The following is a 22,173-nucleotide window of genomic DNA, read 5'->3' as shown; positions in this document are numbered from 1 at the left end:
TGGCCCGCCAGCAGGATTTACTGACCCCACCGCTATCAGTGGGATTTCCCGGTGACTGCTCCCCTCATCGCTGGGAAACCCTGCGCCGGCGTGGAACCAGAATATCCCGTCAGCGTGATCAGCTGGTAAATCCCACCCAAAGTGCTTGTCCAGAGTGAGTGAAAATGGCAGATGTGATGAAATCTACACTTACTTTGGAGGTTGGGAACTCCTAATTCCCAATGAACCTCAGATTTCCCGGCTAACTTCGGCTCTCCCACACAACTGCCGACCGGGAACTGGCTGCAAATGTGCAGCTTGGTTATTTTTCATTCTTCAGGCTAACGATCAACGTTGTGCACAAGAAAGAAGAAGAAAAGCAGCATGAAGAAGACCGGTCAGGTGACCTGGTACAGAGCACCATTATCTAGTAGGTGTCCCAGGGAGAGAGAGAGAGAGAGAAAGATATATTGGAGGGAGACAGGGAGAGGTCTCAAACCAGGGAGGGGGTGGGAGGGGCAGGGACAGGTTCCAAAAGTACGTCCCAGGTTGCAGCTTAAAGACATGGGGCAGAATTGTCCCATCCCACCCGATGCAGGTTTGGTGGCCAGCGTAAAAGCGCTTTGTAGTTCTCCCAATGCCGGGTTAATGGTGGGTCGGTCATCCTGCTGATTGGTGGTGTGAACGCCATTTGCATTCATTCAAACGGCTGGTCACTGGAAAACCTGTCAAGCGTTTCGATCTTGCCAAATACTTCGACCGAGAACCCCATTAATGAAGAGTGGCGCGCACAGGGCAGTCATTAGTTCAGAAAAGACTTTGAGGTGAGTGTAACATACAAATCCTACCTGCCATAGTGCGGCGCTGTTCCTGACGTGCGGTACACCACTTTGACGGGGCAGACCAGTTCCCTCCATCTCCATGCTGAGCTGGTCTTCATGGACAGCACCGTGCTACTCTCTCCCTCTCTCGCGCGCTCTCTCTCTCTGGACAACACCATGCCGCTCTCTCCCTCTCTTTGGACTGCACTGTACTGCGGGATTCATGCAACCAGTAAAGATCCACACTTTGACCAGGAGGGCTGTGCAGGGGAGGATGGAGTAGGGCAAGCACATGGGATCCAAAGTGGAAGGAGGGCTGTGCACAGGTGAGATCGGGGTAGGGCAAACACGAGGGGGACAATTTGGAAGGGTGGGGAGGGATGGGTGAGGGTTCGCGATGGCAGGCAGAGGGGCAAGGAAATGGAGGAAAAGGCGAATATTGGAAGGCAGAGGGAAGACCGAGGGGTGGAAGGGGCAAGGTCCCCAACAAGGCTGCATGAAACACAGACAAACAATGGGCCTAAGGGCTAGCACGTGTATTACTCTAAGGGGATGTACTCAGACGGCAGATTATGGGTGGGGCCTGTTCATGTGGCACAATAGGGATAGTTTGCACGAACACTTGACAGGTTGGGACTGCAGGGGTTTGTGGAGATCACTGATGTCCACAGTCCCCTTTGGAGACCAGAACTGTGTCAAGGTTCCCGCTTAAGTTCAGGGGCTGGTTGACCGGTCTCAAGCGTACAGACATTCCTGCTGCGAAATGGAAAGGAGTCATAGCTGATGGGCAGTCCAGGTGCCATGTGGACTTCTGTCTGAAGTCTGAGATAGGGCATGCAGCAGGAGCAATCATTGGAAGTATGATATACCCCAGCTGCAGGGAGGGGCAAGGGCTGTATGCTTCAAAGGAAAAATGCGCAGCTTAGTGTCAATGTCGCTGGGCTTGACGGGCCCTATACTAGGCTACAGAGGGTATGCTGATGGTCATGGGGGCACCTGCAGCCTGTAGATAGGGAACACAATATTTAGCAGGGATGGCAGGAGGGGCGGAGAAACCCACATAAATTTTCCAAGATCACATAGTGGAAGGCAGGAATGCAGCTTTGGAAAGCAAAGGATAGAATAGCTGTATAAATCCTGCCATCCCATCAGTGATGGGGAGTCACAGGTTAACAATTAATGCCATGCATTAGTAGCAAAGTGATTCCATTCATTCACCACAAGCAACCAAGGGTGGTTCAACCCTGAAGTCACAAGCTCTTGTCACCCACAGGGCTCCAGGGGTCACATCTGTAGAATGGAATGCTGCTCACCACCTGTGTGCTAGATTCTCAGGGGTAAGGTAGCATGAGGAACAATGGTGCCAAAGCTTAGCTGCCCCTCTTTTCACATAGGTGTCTCATTCACCGCTTTATTTTCTGCACCCTTTAACCATTCATGCCTTCAGTATATGTTTTCAGAGAGGACGCAAAAGTGATAGTGGATCCAGTGGTTCAGGCAGCTTTTCTCTGAATCCTCATTCCAGGCAGGAGGCGAAGGAGGGAAAGGATTTATTGTATGCAGCTCCAGCAGGAGGCACTGTCTGCGGGTCATGGCCTGGGGGAGCCTGGGCATAAACAGGAGGCTGAGGAGCAGAGACCCCAGACAGTGGCGATGACTCGCCACACCAATGGTCCACCGTCGATCAGTCTCTCGCCCACACGCGAGTGAGAGGCAGTGCAGGGCAAACCAGTGATTATCCAGAGATCTCGGGCGGGATTCTCTGACCCTGCGCCAATTCGGAGAATTGCCGGTGGGGGGGGGGGTGGCACGAATCCTGCCACGCTGCTCCGACGCTGGGCCGCCGATTCTCCGGTGACCAGAGAATCGTGCCAATGGTGCCTGCGCAATCGCCACGGCGCTGGTCCCCCCGGCAATTCTCGGCGCTCGATGAGCCAAGTTCCCGCCGACGTCGTTTGCGTGTGGTCCTACCTGGTAGGACCTCGGCATTCTGGCTGCAGGGGTCGTCCTGGTGGGGGGGGGAATCCGACTCTGGGGGGGGTGGGGGGGGGGGCTCCACGGGGGCCAGGTCCGTGATCGGGGCTACCAATCGGCGGGTAGGCTAACTGATTACTTTGCATCAGTCTTCACAGTGACAAACACCAGTGGGATGCCAGAGCTCCAGGAGAATCAAGGGGCAGAGGTGAGTGTAGTGGCCATCACGAAGGCGAAGGTTCTGGGGAAACTGAAAAGTCTGAAGATGGATAAATGACCTGGACCGGATGGCTTACACCCCAGGCTTCTAAAAGAGATAGCTGAGGAGATTGTGGAGGCATTGGTGGTTATCTTTCAGGAATCAGTGGAGGCAGGAACGGTCCCAGAGGACTGGAAAGTGGCTAATGTAACACCGGTGTTTAAGAAGGTGGGGGGGGGGGGGGGGGGGGGCGCGGAGACAGAAGACAGTAAATTATAGGCCGGTTAGCCTGACTTCGGTCATTGGTAAGATTTTAGAGTCCATTAGTAAGATGAGATCATGTAGTGCTTGGAAGTGTATGACAAAATAGGACTGAGTCAGCACGGCTTCGTCCTGGGGAGATCATGTCTGACAAATCTGTTAGAGTTCTTTGAGGAGGTAACAAGGAAGTTAGATAAAGGAGAACCAGTGGACGTGATTTATTTAGATTTTCCAGAAGGCCTTTGACAAGGTGCCGCATTGGGGACTGTTAAATAAGTTAAAAGTCCATGGTGTTAAGGGTAAGATCCTGGCATGGATAGAGGATTGGCTGACTGGTAGAAGGCAGAGAGTGGGGATAAAGGGGTCTTTTTCATGGTGGCAGCCGGTGACTAGCAGTGTGCCTCAGGGGTCTGTGGTGGGACCACAACTTTTCACAATATACATTAATGATCTGGAAGAAGGAACTGAAGGCACTGTTGCTAAGTTTGCAGATGATACAAAAATCTGTAGCGGGGCAGGTAGTATTGAGGAAGCAGGGGGGCTGCAGAAGGACTTGGACAGGCTAGGAGAGTGGACAAAGAAGTGGCAGATGGAATACTATGTGGAAAAGTGAGGTTATGCACTTTGGAAGAAGGAATGGAGACTATTTTCTAAATGGGGAAATCAGAAGTACAAAGGGACTTGTGAGTCCTTGTTCATGATTCTCTTAAGGTTAACGTGCAGGTTCAGTCGGCAGTTAGGAAGGCAAATGCAATGTTCGCATTCATGTCGAGAGGGCGAGAATACAAGAGCAGGGATGTACTTCTGAGACTGCATGAGGCTCTGGTTAGACCCCATTTGGAGTATTGGGAGCAGTTTTGGGCCCCGCATCTAAGGAAGGATGTGCCGGCCTTGGAAAGGGTCCAGAGGAGGTTCACAAGAATGATTCCTGGAATGAACAGCTTATCGTATGAGGAAAGGTTGAAGACTCTGAGCCTGTACTTGTTGGAGTTTAGAAGGATGAGGGGGGATCTTATTGAAACTTACAGGATACAGTGAGGCCTGGATAGAGTGGACGCAGAGAGGATGTTTCCACTTGTAGGAAAAACTAGAACCAGAGGACACAATCTCAGACTGAGGGAACAATCCTTCAAAACCACATTTTGTGGGCGGGTAACAGCAGCGCTGACCTCCTGCCAAGCTGGAGATGTGAGGCTGGTGTGCTTCTTTGAGTCGTCCCTGCGGTAGAGCACATCCCTGTGGGCCAGACTCTTTGAATGAGGGCCTTGGTGGTGAAAGCAGGTGCTGCCGCCTTCTTGAGGCTACTCGTCTTTTGATTCTGGCTTCCTGACACGGAGAGACTCCAGAAGACATGTGGGCTGGAGTGAGTGATATGAGTGCGCTGGACTGGGGTTTAAATATGGCACCAGAGACCTTCGAACTGACCAACTGGACGAACCAGCTGCTGGCCTGCTAGATAATTGGGAGGGGAAGCCACCTGTGCATATTTAATAAGGTTCCAAGTGCAGAATCTGGTGTGGGATCCCACCATTCTGGTCAGCGGGCAAAGTGACGCCGGAGATGCCCACAACTACACCTAGTCTCAAAATGGAAAATCTGCCCCTGGGGTCTAAGTTAAAAGAAAGGAGCCAAGATATAGGCTCTAAATTAACCAATGGGCAGCAGAAATGTGCACAAGGGAAGTCCTGAAGGTCCGAGACGCTAGCCGTGCTGTGGGCCGCTGTATGTTGTGCTGAATCACAATTTGCCTGTTAATTCACATGTACCTCACACTCTTAGCATTCATGGTAAGTATATGATAGATATTGGCACGGTTTAATGGAAATGAAACAGATTCCTGTTTTGGCTGAGTTTAGCCGGGTTTTCCCAGTGTTTGCAGCACTGAGAACGACCCTGCTGTTAAACGGGACTCTGATTCTTTTCCGGGCCTCGGTGAGGAACCCTTTAGGCTCATTTTCTGCACCAACAAGCTCAGCTCACCTCGGTCTCCAGACAACCCCCCCCCCCCCCCCGCCCCCCCCCCACACACACACACACCCCGACTTAACAATTAGGGGGTTTTCAAGACTTACCAATTAGGGGGTTTTCAAGCCTACCGCACCCCACCACAAAAGGGCAAGGCACCCCCTGGCCTGATCCCCAGCATGGGCAAGATGTCACCTTGTCACTGCCAACCTGGTAGTGCCCCTGCCAGTGCCACCTGGGCCCCCTGGCATTCAGGGTGTCACCCAGGTGCCACTGGCATGGTGTCCAGGTGGCACATCAGGGGTGCCAGGGTACCAACCTGCCCAGAGCCCAACCACCCAGGTGCCCGAGTGTCTTGAACCTCAAACATTTTGTTCTACTTGTTTAGAGCATTATTTGTCCCTCTCCCCTCCCCCAACCACAAACCTGGCATCTGGCCAAGGATCATAATACAGAATAACAAACAATTTGGTCCAAAAGTAATAATCTGAAAAGCAAGATCCATAGCAACAAAAAAGAAAAGGACTCAAAATGGGGGACAACAATTCTATAATTTTAAATGTTGAGTCCAGAAGACCATGAAGTTCCTAATCGGAAGATATGGGGCTGTTTGAGTTTGTGTTGACTTTCGGGAGCAATGCAGCAGGTCAAGGACAGAACCGTGAGAGTGAGAACAAGGTGGTGAATTAAAATGATAAAAAAGGGAGGTAGAGATAAAACGGGATTGGTAAAATGGGTAGAGATAGATCAGTGAGCCTAACGTCGGTAGTAGGGAAGTTGCTAGAGTCCATTACCAGGGATTTTATAGCGCCGAATTTGGAGAGCAGTGGTATAATCAGACAAAGTCAGCGTGGATTTACGAAAAAGAAATCGTGCTTGACTTAAATCTAAGAGAATTCTTTAAAAATATAAATCGTAGAGTTGACCAGGAAGACCTGGTGGATGTGGTTTATTTAGAATTTCAGAAGGCTTTCGATAAGGTCTCGCATAGCATATTACTATGTAAAGTTAAAGCATATGGGGTACCCGAACAGGTGCCGGAATGTGGCGACTAGGGGCTTTTCACAGTAACTTCATTGCAGTGTTAATGTAAGCCTATTTATGACAATAAAGATTATTATTTATTTATGGGATTACGGGTAGTGTCTTGACATGGATGGAAAGCTGGTTAGCAGACAGGAAGCAAAAAGTTGAAATAAATGGGTCTTTTTCTGATAAATGAATGGCAGAGCAGGCTTGAAGGGCCGAATGGCCCCTCCTATTTTCTATGATAAGCAACCAGAAGCTTGTGGTCATGCTTGTAGATTGAGTCGAGGTGATCCGAGCAGAGGCTAGCCAATCTGCATTTGGTCTCCCCAGTATAGAGGAGACCACATTGTGCATCTGGCACACTCGTGTCCTTTGGGAAAGGAAATCTGCCATCCTTGCCTGGTCTGGTCTATATGTGACTTCTGCCCCATGGCAATGTGGTTAAATGGCCTAGCAAGACATTCAGTACAAGGGCAATTTGGGGAAGGCAATAAATGTGGCCCAGCCAGTGACCCACATCCCATGAATGAATTTTATAAAACACTATCTAATCTTAATTTATCCAATCTCTCTGCTTTTTAAATATTCATTTTAATCTCAGGAAACTAATCTAGTCCCTCTTTGCCTTAGTTTTAATTTATTGACGTTACTCTGTTTCCTTTCTCTCAGGGGTTTGGGCAACTTTAAATACAATGTAACTTTTGTTGGACAAACGTAGACCCTTCAGATATTCACATTTAAGCCAGGCAGAGTTGGTGCTGGTGAAATAAACATCCTGAATCTTTGGTTCAGTCTGCCTATTGTCGGTCTTAATGATTTTTAAAAAAGAATTGTTTTCATTAAAGCTTTTTTCAAACATAATTTTTACATAACTAATAACAGCAAAATAAACGGAACATATTTAACAAAACTGGATGGCTGTTATCATTATACAAAAAGAAAATATACATTAAATGAACAGTTCCCCCACCTAAGCCCCCCCCCCCCCCCCCCCCACCCCCTTGCTCTTAATGATTTAGTAACTTCATGATTCTTCAATTAAAACTATGCAGGTTTGTTCTTAATATTAAGAACATAAGAACTAGGAGCAGGAGTAGGCCATCTGGCCCCTCGAGCCTGCTCCACCATTCAATGAGATCATGGCTGACCTTTTTTTAAAAAAAATATATTTTATTCAAGATTTTTTGGCCAAACATAACAGTACGTAGTGTTTCTTTTAAACAACAATAAAGCAATATAAATAACAGTGGCCAGTTTTAAACAAATAAATAAATAATATATAAACAGAAACAAAAACAAAACTAAATGGCAACTGCCTTGAAAAAATAGTTACTCTTCAAAGATACAATCCAACAGTCCAATATACATTACCTATAACAAATGTCTATACATATACAATGACATCCCTGAGAGCCCCCCCGGATCCTCCCCCCACCCCCCCTGGGTTGCTGCTGTTGTCTTTCTTTCTTTTTCATTCCCTCTATCGTTCTGTGAGGTAGTTGACGAACGGTTGCCACCACCTGGTGAACCCTTGAGCCGAACCCCTTAATACGAACTTGATCCGTTCTAACTTTATAAACCCTGCCATGTCGTTTATCCAGGTCTCCACGCCCGGGGGTTTGGCTTCCTTCCACATAAGCAATATCCTGCACCGGGCTACTAGGGACGCAAAGGCCAAAACATCAGCCTCTCTCGCCTCCTGCACTCCCGGCTCTTCTGCAACCCCGAATATAGCCAACTCCCAGCTTGGCTCGACCCGGACCCCCACCACCTTCGAAAGCACCTTCGCCACCCCCACCCAGAACCCCTGTAATGCCGGACATGACCAGAACATGTGGGTGTGATTCGCTGGGCTTCTCGAGCATCTCCCACACCTATCCTCTACCCCGAAAAATTTACTGAGCCGTGCTCCAGTCATATGCGCCCTGTGTAGAACCTTGAATTGTATCAGGCTTAGCCTGGCACACGAGGACGACGAGTTTACCCTTCGTAGGGCATCAGCCCACAGCCCCTCCTCAATCTCCTCCCCCAGCTCTTCTTCCCATTTCCCTTTCAGCTCATCTACCATGATCTCCCCCTCGTCCCTCATTTCCCTGTATATGTCCGACACCCTACCATCCCCCACCCATGTCTCTGAGATCACTCTATCCTGCACCTCCTGCGTCGGGAGCTGCGGACATTCCCTCACCTGTTGCCTCGCAAAAGCCCTCAGTTGCATATACCGAAATGCATTCCCTTGGGGCAACCCATATTTTTCCGTCAGCGCTCCCAGACTCGCAAACGTCCAATCTAAGAACAGATCTCTCAATTGTACCATCCCAGCACTTTGCCATGCTCCAAATCCCCCATCCATTCTCCCCGGAACAAACCTATGGTTATTTCTTATCGGGGACCGCACCGAGGCTCCCGTCCTTCCCCTATGCCGTCTCCACTGCCCCCAAATTTTTAATGTTGCCACCACCACCGGGCTTGTAGTGTATTTCTTCGGTGAGAACGGCAACGGTGCCGTCACCATTGCCTGTAAGCTGGTCCCCCTGCAGGACGCCCTCTCCAATCTCTTCCACGCCGCTCCCTCCCCTTCTCCCATCCACTTACACACCATTGAAATATTGGCGGCCCAGTAATAATCATTTAGGCTCGGTAGTGCCAGCCCCCCCCCATCCCTACTACGCTGCAAGAACCCCCTCCTCACTCTCGGGGTCTTCCCGGCCCACACACAACTCAGAATGCTTTTCTCGATTCTCTTAAAAAAAGCCTTCGTGACCATCACCGGGAGGCACTGAAACACAAAGAGGAATCTCGGGAGAATCACCATTTTAACTGCCTGCACCCTACCTGTCAGTGACAGGGACACCGTGTCCCATCTCTTGAAGTCCTCCTCCATCTGTTCCACCAATCGTGTTAAATTAAGCCGGTGTAAGGTTCCCCAATTCTTGGCTATCTGAATCCCCAAGTACCAGAAGTCTCTTGTTACCTTCCTCAGCGGTAAATCCTCTATTTCCCTACTCTGCTCCCCCGGATGCACCACAAACAACTCACTTTTCCCCATGTTCAATTTATACCCCGAAAAATCCCCAAACTCCCCAAGTATCCGCATTATCTCTGGCATCCCCTCCACCGGGTCCGCCACATACAACAACAAATCATCCGCATGCAAAGATACCCGGTGTTCTTCTCCTCCATTAAACACTCCCCTCCACTTCCTGGAACCCCTCAGTGCTATGGCCAGGGGCTCAATCGCCAGTGCAAACAATAACGGAGACAGGGGACATCCCTGCCTTGTCCCTCTGTAAAGCCGGAAATAATCAGACCCCCGTCCATTCGCAACCACACTCACCATCGGTGCCCTATACAGCAACTGTACCCATCCGATATACTCATCTCCAAAACCAAATCTCCTCAGCACCTCCCACAGATAATCCCACTCCACTCTATCAAATGCTTTCTCGGCATCCATCGCCACCACTATCTCCGCTTCCCCCTCTGGCGGGGGCATCATCATTACCCCTAGCAACCTCCGTATGTTCGTGTTCAGCTGTCTCCCCTTCACAAACCCAGTTTGGTCCTCATGAACCACCCCGGGACACAGTCCTCTATCCTCGTCGCCATTACCTTGGCCAGAATCTTAGCATCCACATTTAAAAGAGAAATGGGCCTATAGAACCCGCATTGCAGCGGGTCTTTTTCCTTCTTTAGGAGGAGCGATATCATTGCCTCTGACATAGATGGGGGCAACTGCCCCCTTTCCCTAGCCTCATTAAACGTTCTCGTCAGAAGCGGGGCCAGCAAGTCCATATATTTCCTGTAAAATTCCACCGGGAATCTGTCAGGTCCTGGGGCCTTCCCCGCCTGCATGCTCCCAATCCCTTTCACTACCTCCTCCATCTCAATCTGTGCTCCCAGTCCCGCCCTCTCCTGCTCCTCCACCTTAGGGAATTCCAGCTGATCCAGAAAGCACATCATTCTCTCCTTCCCTTCCGGGGGCTGAGCTTTATATAATCTTTCGTAGAATGCCTTGAACACCCCATTCACTCTCTCCGCTCCCCGCTCCATCTCTCCCTCCTCATCACTCACCCCCCCTATCTCCCTCGCTGCTCCCCTCTTCCTCAGTTGGTGGGCCAGCAACCTGCTCGCCTTCTCCCCATATTCGTACTGTACACCCTGTGCCTTCCTCCATTGTGCCTCTGCATTACCCGTAGTCAACAAGTCAAATTCTACATGTAGCCTTTGTCTTACCCTGTACAGTCCCTCCTCCGGTGCCTCCGCATATTGTCTGTCCACCCTCAAAAGTTCTTTCAACAACCGCTCCCTTTCCCTACCCTCCTGCTTTCCTTTATGTGCCCTGATAGATATCAGCTCCCCTCTAACCACTGCCTTCAACGCCTCCCAGACATCTCCCACCTGAACCTCCCCATTGTCATTAAGCTCCAAGTACCTTTCAATACACCCACTCACCCTTAAACATACCCCCTCATCTGCCAATAATCCCATGTCCATTCTCCAGGACGGGTGCTGTTCTTTTTCCTCCCCTATCTCCAGGTCCACCCAATGTGGAGCGTGGTCCGAGATAGCTATAGCCGTGTACTCCGTCCCTGTCACCTTCGGGATCAGCGCCCTTCCCAAAACAAAAAAGTCTATCCGTGAATATACTTTTTATGGACATAGGAGAAAAACGAGAACTCCTTACTCCTAGGCCCGCAAAATCTCCAGGGGTCTACTCCTCCCATCTGCTCCATAAAGTCCTTGAGCACCCTAGCTGCAGCTGGCCTCCTCCCGGTCCTGGATCTCGATCTGTCCAGCCCTGGGCCCAGCACCGTATTGAAGTCTCCCCCCATTGCCAACTTTCCCGCCTCTAGGTCCAGGATACGTCCCAACATACGCCTCATAAAATTGGCATCATCCCAGTTCGGGGCATATACGTTCACTAGAACCACCGCCTCCCCTTGCAATCTGCCACTCACCATCACGTATCTACCCCCACTATCTGCCACTATGGTCTTTGCCTCAAACAGTACCCGTTTCCCCACTAATATAGCCACCCCCCTGTTCTTTGCGTCTAACCCCGAATGAAACACCTGCCCCACCCATCCTTTGCGTAGTCTGACCTGGTCTATCACTTTCAAATGCGTCTCCTGCAACATAACCACATCTGCCTTTAATTTCTTTAGGTGTGCGAGTACCCGTGCCCTTTTAATCGGCCCGTTCAGCCCTCTCACATTCCACGTGATCAGCCAGGTTGGGGGGCTCTTTACTCTTCCCCCCCCCTGTCGACTAGCCATCCCCTTTTTTAATCCAGCTCCTCACCCGGTTCCCACGTAGCCGTATCTCCCCCCGACGGCGCCCTCCCGCCTCGACCACCCCACCCCGTACCAGCTCCCCCTTCTCCCCAGCAACAGCAACCCAGTTAACCCCCCCCCCCCCCGGCTAGATCCTTTTCTAGCGTAATTGCACCCCCCATGTTGCTCCCAGAAGTCTGCAAACTCTGGCTGACCTCGCCTTTCCCCCGTGACCTCGGCCCCCACTGTGCGAGGCCCCCTCCTTCCTGCTTCCCTGTTCCCGCCATGATTACCATAGCGCGGGAACAAAGCACGCGTTTCCCACTTGGCCCCACCCCTAATGGCCGGCGCCCACAATTCCTCATCCTCCCTCCCCCCTCTCTCCCACGACACGGGGAAGAGAGAAAAGTTACAGGGTCGCAAGATTAACAACTTGAGAGATCATCCCTTCCCCCTTTTTCCCCCCCTTCACCCCACGTAATCACCCCACCACTTTGTCCCAAACGTTAATTTTCTGGCCCGCCTATTCCAGCTTTTCCTCCACAATAAATGTCCACGCCTCTTCTGCCGTCTCAAAGTAGTGGTGCTTCCCTTGGTGTGTGACCCACAGTCTTGCCGGCTGCAACATTCCAAATTTGACCTTCCTTTTGTGAAGCACCGCCTTGGCCCGATTAAAACTTGCCCTCCTTCTCGCCACCTCCGCACTCCAATCTTGATATACGCGGATCACCACGTTCTCCCACCTACTGCTCCGAGTTTTCTTCGCCCATCTGAGGACCATCTCTCTGTCATTATATCGGAGAAATCTCACCACAATGGCTCGAGGAATTTCTCCAGCCCTCGGTCTTCGCGCCATAACTCGATAAGCTCCCTCCACCTCCAACGGGCCCGTCGGGGCCTCCGATCCCATTAACGAGTGAAGCATCGTGCTCACATATGCCCCGACGTCCGCCCCTTCTGCACCTTCGGGAAGACCAAGAATCCTTAAATTCTTCCTCCTCGCGTTATTCTCCAGCACCTCCAGCCTTTCCACACACCTTTTGTGTTGTGCCTCGTGCATCTCTGTCTTCACCACCAGGCCCTGTATTTCGTCTTCATTTTCAGCGGCCTTTGCTTTCACGACCCAAAGCTCCTGCTCCTGGGTCTTTTGCTCCTCCTTTAGCCCTTCAATCGCCTGCAATATCGGGGCCAGCAGCTCCTTCTTCATCTCCTTTTTAAGTTCTTCCACACAGCGCCGCAGGAACTCTTGTTGGTCAGGGCCCCATACTAGACGGCCACCTTCCGACGCCATCTTGCTTTGTGCTTGCCTTCCTTGCCGCTGCTCTAGAGGATCCTCCGCAATCCGGCCACTTTCCTCTCCTTTTTCCATCCGTGTCCGGGGGGGGATTCCCTTCTGGTTTACCGCACAGTGTTTTTAGCCGTTAAAATTGCCGTTGGGGCTACTATTAAGAGCCCAAAAGTCCGTTCCACCGGGAGCTGCCGAAACGTGCGACTTAGCTGGTCATCGCCGCACCCGGAAGTCGCTCATGGCCGATCTTTTTTGTGGACTCAGTTCCACTTACCCGCCCGCTCACCATAATCTTTTATTCCTCTACTGTTCAAAAATCTATCTATATTTTCCTTAAAAACATTTAACGAGGTAGCCTCAACTGCTTCACTGGGCAGGGTATTCCACAGATTCACCACCCTTTGGGTGAAGACGTTCCTCCTCAACTCAGTCCTAAATCTGCTCCCCCTTATTTTGAGGCTATGCTCCCTATTTCTAGTTTCACCCGCCTGTGTAAACAACCTTGTGCTTCTATCCTATCTATTCCCTTCATAATCCCAGTCTGCAGCACTCCAGGTGTGGCCTCACCAGCACCCTATACAGCTGCAACATAACCTCCCTGCTTTTAAACTCCATCTCTCTAGCAACGAAGGACAAAATTCCATTTGCCTTCTTAATTACTTGCTGCATCTGCAAACCAAACTTTTTCTGATGCATGCACAAGGACACCCAGGTCCATCTGCACAGCAAAATGCTGCGATTTTTTTAACCATTTAAATAATAGCCCATTTTGCTGTTATTCCTACCAAAATGGATGACCTCACATTGATCAACATTGAACTCCATCTGCCAGACCCTTGCCCACTCACTTAAACAATCTATATCCCTCTGCAGACTTTGTGTCCTCTGCAAACTTGGCTCTCCTGCTCATCTTGTCGTCATCTGCGAACGTTGACACATTACACTTGGTCCCCAACTCCAGATCATCTATGTAAATTGTGGACCCAACACTGATCCCTGAGGCACACCACTAACCACTGATCAGCAACCAGAATAACACCCATTTATCCCCACTCTTTGTTTTCTGTCAGTTAATCAATCCTCTATCCATGCTAACACATCACCCGTAATGCCATGCATCTTTATCTTATGCCGCAGCTTTTTGTGCGGAACCTTGTCGAATGCCTTCTGGAAATCCAGGTACACCACATCCATCGGTTCCCCATTGTCCACTGCATTCGTAAAGTCATAGAATCATAGAATTTACAGTGCAGAAGGAGGCCATTCGGCCCATCGAGTCTGCACCGGCCCTTGGAAAGAGCACCCTACTTAAGCCCACACTTCCACCCTATCCTCGTAACCCAGTAACCCTGCCTATCCTTTTTGGACACTAAGGGCAATTTAGCAAGGCCAATCTATCTAACTGCACATCTTTGGACTATGGGAGGAAACCCACGCAGACACGGTGAGAACGTGCAGACTCTGCACAGACAGTGACCCAAGCCGGGAATCGAACCAGGCACCCTGGAGCTGTAAAGCAACGGTGCTAACCACTGTGCTACTGTGTCACCCACTAAGTGTCCTCAAATAATTCCACTAAATTAGTCAAACAGGACCTGCCTTTCATGAATCCATGTTGCACCTACCCAATGGGACAATTGAACAGTGTTGATGTAATATAGTTGAAAAGATTAGAAACTAAAAATACCAGAGTAGATAAACTAAAAGTGAAAGCCACCAGCTTACCACTGCCAACAAAAAAATATAGATTCACAAAGAAGCATGCAAATTAATACCCAACTGATCTCCTTGAAGGGCAGTTATTTTTTTCTAATGTAACAACTGTATCATCTTTAAATGTGGAAACTGCACTCCCTCATGGATGTTGATCAGAAACATAATCATCATCCTGCTAACACTCAGTTCACATTTTGAAGTGTGTTACAGTGAATATTGTTTCTTCACCTTTGACACAGGAGTGGAATCTTCACTGCCACAAGAGCGTCGAACGCCAGTCACACCATCGTCCTCCTCCAGGTACCACCGTCGCCGGTCGTCAGGGTCACGAGATGAGCGTTACAGATCAGGTATGACGGTAACTACAAGAGTATTTTTAAGTAACCCTGGTGTTGTTACAGCTGTGATGTTTCTCCTGCGGTTCTAAAACTAGTTACTTGTTGGACAAAGGTTTCAGTTCAAGCTGGAGAAAATTCTGACAGCACTCACAACCAAAGTAAAAATCAAGGCTGTGCACCTTTAAAAGTTTACGTAGATTGAAATGCACTTTATGATGAGCCCTCTTTTATTTGAGTAACAATGTGCTTCCTTACACTTGGGTTACTGCACTGAAATTCTGGAGGTCTCTCCTCGCCCATCCTCCCACACCTGCCCAGACCACAGCAGAATTCCCTTGACCCCCCTTTCCACTCCATTTTCCCCCATTATGATTGTCATGGCCTTGTCTCTGTACTTTTCGTCTTTGTGTGAAACTGTTGGATGAACAGTAGTTCTCTTTCCCCAAGCTAATTCTCCTATCTTAAAGGGATATAATAGGTGACCGAATATCATTATTTATCATTATTTGTTTACTTAACATATCAGTAATATTATTCCCAACTGTTAATGAATAGTGTTCATTAATAATGGCTTCATAGAAACTTTGAAACTAAGGTTGCCTTTTCATAATTGGGCTTTCTGATGGAGAAACCATTTTATAATTGGATTCTTGCAGTATTTAGTGCTCTAAACAAACTGTTTCAATGTTAAATGAATTGAATTTTCCATTTGTCAATTCCATGACAGGAAATATTCTAATGATTATATAACCTTTATGATTGTTACAAGTAGGCTTACATTACACTGCAATTAAATTTCTGTGAAAATCCCCTAGTCGCCTACTCAGGCGCCTGTTCGGGTACACAGAGGGAGAATTTAAAATGTCCATTTTACCTAACAAGCACATCTTTCGGGACTTGTGGGAGGAAACCGGAGCACCCGGAGGAAACCCACGCAGACACTGGGAGAATGTGCAGATTCCACACAGACAGTGACCCAAGCGGGAATTGAACCCAGATCCCTGGCGCTGTGAAGCACAGTGCTAACCACTGTGCTACCGTTACAGAAGTTAATTTCAAATGTAAATAGTTCCAACCCAAATGGGTGGTTGGGATTATGGGGTGCGGAATCAAGAGGCCTCTGTGGGAGAGGGTATGGGAAGAGAGACTGAGACCGTGAGAGACAGGGAAAGTCGGAGGCTTCATATGGAGGGAGGTGGGAGTTGGAGACTTCGGTGGTGGGGAAATGGTTGGAGACCTCATTTGGGGATTGTTGGGTGGGGGTGGGTTGTACTGGTTTGATGGCTGCCTTGGTAGGGGAGTGAGTCCTTGTTGAGGGAGGGGAGGGACATTTTGGAGACCTTTGATGGGTGGGGTTGTCATCAGTGGTCTCTGAGGTGACAGGGAGTGGAAATTGAATTCTTTGGTCGTAGTGGATTGGGCTGTGGGAGGATCATCAGAGACCTTGGAGGGAGGTGAGCAGAGGCCTCGGCTGGGGGCAGGGAGGTGGATGGGTGGGGTGGGGGCATCTTGGTTGTGAAGGAGTGGTTGTGAGCTTGGAAATTGTTGCAACCTTCTGTTATGGCTTGCTGTGTTATTAATAAATGTGATTGATCTAGTAAAATGGAGAATTTATAATTAAGAGTTGATGAGAGAAAGAAAAGGAAGTGTCAGTGCACTTCACCTTTCTACTTAGCAGGACTTCTGAATCTTGTTGGAAAAAAGTAACATGCCAAATTATCCCCTGTAATGCAGCGATTCTTTAAAGACTACGAGTGCAGTAGGACCTTCCTGCATGAAGACACTCCTTGAATAAATAATGATCAGGATCTGTTGTATAAGTATCCATTAATAATTTATAAGTAAGATGTATGTCTCTAACAATATGTTTCTCATGGGATTTCTTCACGATGTGCATTCAAAAGTGAATGCTTCTGTAAATTGAAATTTCTGCAAGAATGTTTAATATTTGCACTCTTTCCCTTTTGCAGACGTACATACAGAGGCTGTCCAGGCTGCTCTTGCCAAACATAAAGAGAGAAAGATGGCAGTTCCTATGCCATCGAAACGACGCTCTCTGGTGGTGCAAACCTCAATGGATGCCTATACACCACCAGGTAAATTGAAACGATTCCATTCCATTGAATTGTAACCACCCATTGAACTTTATGCAGCAAATTGTGAGTAGTGTGCCGTTCATAGAATTCCGACCGTGCAGAAAGAGGCCTTTTGGCCCATCAAGTCTGTACCGACCCTTCAGAAGAGCACCCTACCTAGGCCCAATCCCCCACCTGATCCCCATAACCCCACTAACCTTTGGACACCTAGGGGCAACTCAGCATGGCCAATCCACCTAAGCTAATAAAAGTAAATTAAATTTCAAAATTACAACACCGCTAAGAAGATGTTTAATTCTGCAGCTATGATAATCTTTACCGTTTTTCAGGACACAGACAGTTTCCTGGTGCTTTTTACTTTCTGAGAATCCTATGTGTTTCAAATGAGGATAATTGATCAAGTCTTGAAAACATCGAAAGCGCAGCGTGCAATTATTGTTGCACTATATTGTCTTATGTCAAGCTGTGCACAATAAATTATGTAGGATTATATGGGAAACCTCTTCAATTGCAGCACTTGAAAAACATTTGGGAAGACTAATTTGGACTAAATTAGAAATGGATCTCTTCAACTGTTTCTTCCTAGAGTAGTGACGGCTTCGCTAGGAATTCTTTCATGTTATTCGCTGATGAGGAAGAAAAGTAGAGGTGTTGAAATCATTTGTCGTGGAAATTCTCTTTAATTTCTAAAATCTTTTTCCACCAACCTACCCATCCCATCATGCACAAGAAACTGACAGAGATGTATGGCTTTATTCCATGAATGATTAAAGTCCGTTTCCTCTCCGTTACATATTTTTTTCTCCACTGTCCCTATCTTTTTCGAAGCACACCATATCTGACTCGAGACCTGTTTTGTAAATAGGTTGGTTGGTTTACTCTGTGAATTGTATTCATTCTCCCCATTTGGTAGACGACTGATCCAGCCTCTCAGGCCTGGGGACAGCATGGCGTTGTTTAGGAGTTAATCGTGTGCGCGATGGAGAAAGTGAACTTGCGTCCTATTATTTTATGGCAGAATGCACTTCTTATTAGAGCACTCTAACCTTTTCCAATTTTCTGCTGCCTCTACTTTTGTGGTGTATCCACATTAGTAGCACGTTATGGGCAGTTCTGATGTGGATTGATGTACATAAAGACTCATATTGAGACCTGAGGGGGAAGAGGTTTTCATTCCATCAGTCTCGATTCAATTTAAACTCGAGATGAATAATTGTACCATCCGTTCCCTGTAAACGAGACTTGTCAATAAAAATGTTTCAGGGCAGCTTAGTCATTTGTTCATTTATAATTCTTTTTGAAGCTGAAATACTTTTGAAGGATTCAGTCAAAATAAAACTCGATATATGAGCATATCAAAAAAAGAACCATTTGTTTATTTTGAAAATTAGTTATCTTGCTTCCAAATATGTAGGATGATAAGCACCTGAAACTTCAATATGCAAATCCTTTATTTGATCACCGGCTTCATTTGGTGAATCTAAATTGCAGGATAACAGTGGTGGGACTCTTTAAGAAGTACAACTAATGGATGATATCATAGTTTGTTGGATTAGTGAGAGGGGATTATCTCTGGCATCAACTCTTTATTCTTATCCACTCAAAGACCGATGACTAAATCCTCCCGTCCCCTCCTGCCATGGGAATCGTCACGGGTGGAATTTGACCAAAAAGTAGAAGGTTCGTTGACCTTGGACGGTAGTTTCTGGTCCTGGACAGGCGGGACTGGGAAATACCACCCTGAGTCTCTAGACCATGCTACCTTTCTACAGTCAGTTGTTTCATGGTTTTGGTAATGCTTCAATTTTTGGGGGTACTGTGTCCAAGGCCTTCAAAATTGCCATTACGCCTCCTTCCCTGTGTAGCCCAATTCCAACCTCCCATTCTTTTCCAAGGTTCAATGTCTTTGTCACCCAATTCTCCTGACCCGCTATTTGAATCCCTTCAGTAGGGTTATATTGCAGCTCTCAACACTGAAACTATGTTAGCCTTGAGTTAATGATGGAGTTCTCAGTGACTATAAAAATAGTACATTCTCCTTCCCCGCATTTCTTGGCACCACCATCTCTTTTAAGGTTGTTAATCATTTTCTTCTCTTCGACCCTCATTTGGTTCTATTTATACCTGCCCTAATCTGACTTGATTTCTCATTGCAGTAGAATAATGCTTTCTGGGTTTAATTTTAGTTCTTAAAAAGCAGAGTTTAATCCAATTTAGCAACAGGAGATTCTGAAGATGTGAAGGTTGCTACGTAAATCCTATTTTTTAAGTGTGTAATATACATGAATAAATAACATGTTTTGGGATAGGTCTGTCACACTTCAAGGATTATGCGTTATACTTCAAAAACAAAATAAGGGAAACTAGAAAGTTAATAATATTGTATTTTCTTCAGACCGTAAAATTTCATCAGAGGATTTGCCAACCTACAGATTAATAATTAACCTTTTATTGACTTCAGGATCTGTCAGAGCAGTTGGGGTCAAATTTTCCAATTAGTGACAGGAACCACAAATCGAGGAATTTCCCAAAGTTGTGATACGGTTTTCAGAAAGACCATTCATACGGAATATTTATCCTTCAGACGCAGAGGCGGCTCATCCACATATCCTAACCTGCACAGCTTTGGACTGTGGGAGGAAACCAGAGCACCCAAGAAAATCCATGCTGACGGGGAGAATGTGCAAACTCCACACAGACAGTAACCCAAGGCTGGAATCAAACCCAGGTCCCTCGTGCTGTGAGGCAGCAGTGCTAACCATTATACCACTAAGCTTGCCAAAATAGGTCTGTGACAGGCAGATGCAGATGTGGGCAAAAAGCCCACCTCTGGTGTCCAAGTTCTATTCACAGTTGTTAGGCTCCCTCATCCTCATAGCTCTTCCATACCCCATGCCCCGCCCATGCCCCATTTGCCATCATACACCCTCCATGGCCCTTCATGTTAATAACCCCTCTATACACCCATGGCCCTTTGATACGCCCTCCATAATCCTCATGCATCCTTCAAACCCGTTCCTCCAGGAGGAGCTATTAGAACCTGTATGATAACACTGCCAAGACTTTGAAAAGTTCTTGAAACTATCAAAATAAGAAAACAGGAGTTTAAAATACCCTTGGAGAAAAGTCACTTCTTGTAAGCTTATAAAGGTGCAGCCATTGTAAAAAGCTTTGATCTGCTTAATATCTCCAAACGTTGCCCAAATGAACAAACATGCACTGAGAATCCACTTCAAAGAAAGAGAGCGTGTTGCAAGCTCATAAAACTTTCAGTGAAACAAATATTCAGTGCCCATCGTAGCTGTATAAACATTCGTCTTAGGGCTGAATCCATTAGTGGGACTTGGAGCTCACCCAAGCATTCATAATGAGACCATTTGGCAAAACCGGTTTCAGGACATCTCCTCGGAAGTAAGGTAGTAGTTGTAATCTACTTGCATTTCAGTAAGGCCTTTGGTGGAGTTCCATTGACGAGGCAGGCGCTGAAAATAAAGAAGTGGGAATCATTGAAAATATCTTGCATTGAATAAATAATTGGCTGCCAGACACCTAGAGAACACTGGTACAGGGATTGTCAACAGTCTGGGAGAAGGTTGCCAGTGGGGTTCCAGATTTAGAAATAATCTGAAACTAATGATCATAAGTACAGTGGCTAAACCTGCGGATGACATAGAGTTTACAAAGGTGGCAGACCCTACAGTTGAACAGGACAAGCTACAGGAGAGATTAAGTAAATTTGGAACAGATAAGTGGCAGCCAAAATTCAATGGACCCGTTCTCACAGGAAGGTGAGTTTGAGTGGTAACATGATTGCTGTTGTTAGGTTTCGAACGACCCTAGACCATGGCACATCATTTTGCCTTGTCCAGAACAAGAGAGCCAGAGGACGCAGTCTGACCTTGAAGGGAAGAAAATTCAAAACTAATCTGCTAACATAATATTATCGTGAACAAATGGTCGATCTGCGGGACAGACTCCCTTGGGAGCTGATGGAAGCAATTAATATTGATTAATTCAAATGGAAATTAGGAGCTCTGTTTCAAAAAAAATAACACCTGAGGATATAATATGAGCAATTTGAGACATGACATATGGTAAGGGTAAATGTTTGAGAAGAGCAGGTGATTCTGGACATATGGGTTCCAAAGCTCTCCACTCCTGAGGTTTTTCCCACATCATTTATGGTTCTGTTCTAGATGAATTGATGGATATTTTGCTTTCAAATAGTTGGAGATTACTTGCTGTGATTATTCTGAAGCTTGATTGTCCTTGTAACATGCAGCTATCGGTAACGGTGGAAGGTAAACTGGATGAACTGTGGTCTTTTATCAGATAATTCCTCCATTCCTAAAGGGACTTAGCAGTGACACACACCTGCACAACAGTGGCAGAACAGCATTGCATGCCTTCTGCTGCATTATTACTGTTCATAGAGTCATACAGCACATAAACAGGCGCTTCAGCCCACCATGACTATGCTGAACATTAAATACCAATCTATACTAATCCAATTTACCAGCGCTTGGTTCTTATATCGTATCCTGTGACTAACTGTGAGGCAACATCACGGAAGATCCCTTAATTAAATGTAGAAGTTCTGAGAGCATCGATCATACTGGCAAAAGTGTGTGTAAAAAAAAAAAAGGAAACAAAGACAATTATTTCAAGCTGAGGCCAATTACACATTATTAGCTGTTGAAGTTGAAGTTTGCGGATTAGCCTGGAGCTGGATAGTTGGAGAAGTTAGCATTTGTAGCCTCAAAGGCACGTTTAAACGCAGCTCAATCTTCGCATGGTGCAATACTCATTTCAGTCATTAATAAAAGCATGACATCCAACTTGCAATGAGTAGCACCAAGTATGATCTGCAACATCGTTGTCTTTATTGCTAATTTTCACATTCTGGTGATGGCTTGAAATTTTTGCAGTTGACAGTTTTATACGTTAGGCTGCTATACCTGCCAATATGCCAGTGGCAAATTCACACCGCAATGTGCGAGAAGTATATTTGGGATATGTCACAAGAAGCAGTGCAATCAATTGGGAATGATATTGCCGATGTCTGATACATGGCTAAGTTAGCAGCTGCAACACTGGATAAAACAACACTTTATTTTATTTTATTTTCAAAATTGATTCTGTGAAGCAAATATGGATTAAGAGTTCCATTATGCTAAGAATAATTTTGTACTGTAACATTAGGCAGAGGTTTGATTTAAATGGGGAGCGTA

At 47.1% G+C, this 22,173-nt stretch overlaps 1 protein-coding gene across 7 annotated transcripts in view; it reads left to right on the top strand.

Annotated features, from left to right (window-relative positions):
• Nucleotides 1–22,173, top strand: part of LOC140424813 (disco-interacting protein 2 homolog C) — an 803,805-nt gene that overhangs the window by 449,653 nt on the left and 331,979 nt on the right. For all 7 annotated transcript variants that reach the window (XM_072508262.1, XM_072508265.1, XM_072508267.1 and 4 more), the window contains 2 exons: nucleotides 14,748–14,858; nucleotides 16,817–16,942. In XM_072508262.1, coding sequence (XP_072364363.1) covers nucleotides 14,748–14,858; nucleotides 16,817–16,942 — 237 coding nt within the window. The remainder of the gene's footprint in view (nucleotides 1–14,747; nucleotides 14,859–16,816; nucleotides 16,943–22,173) is intronic.

Source organism: Scyliorhinus torazame, chromosome 6 (assembly GCF_047496885.1).
Source record: "Scyliorhinus torazame isolate Kashiwa2021f chromosome 6, sScyTor2.1, whole genome shotgun sequence".
NCBI lineage: Eukaryota > Metazoa > Chordata > Chondrichthyes > Carcharhiniformes > Scyliorhinidae > Scyliorhinus > Scyliorhinus torazame.
The sequence above is the reverse complement of the archived record's forward strand: the minus strand, read 5'-3'. Positions and strand labels throughout refer to the sequence as shown.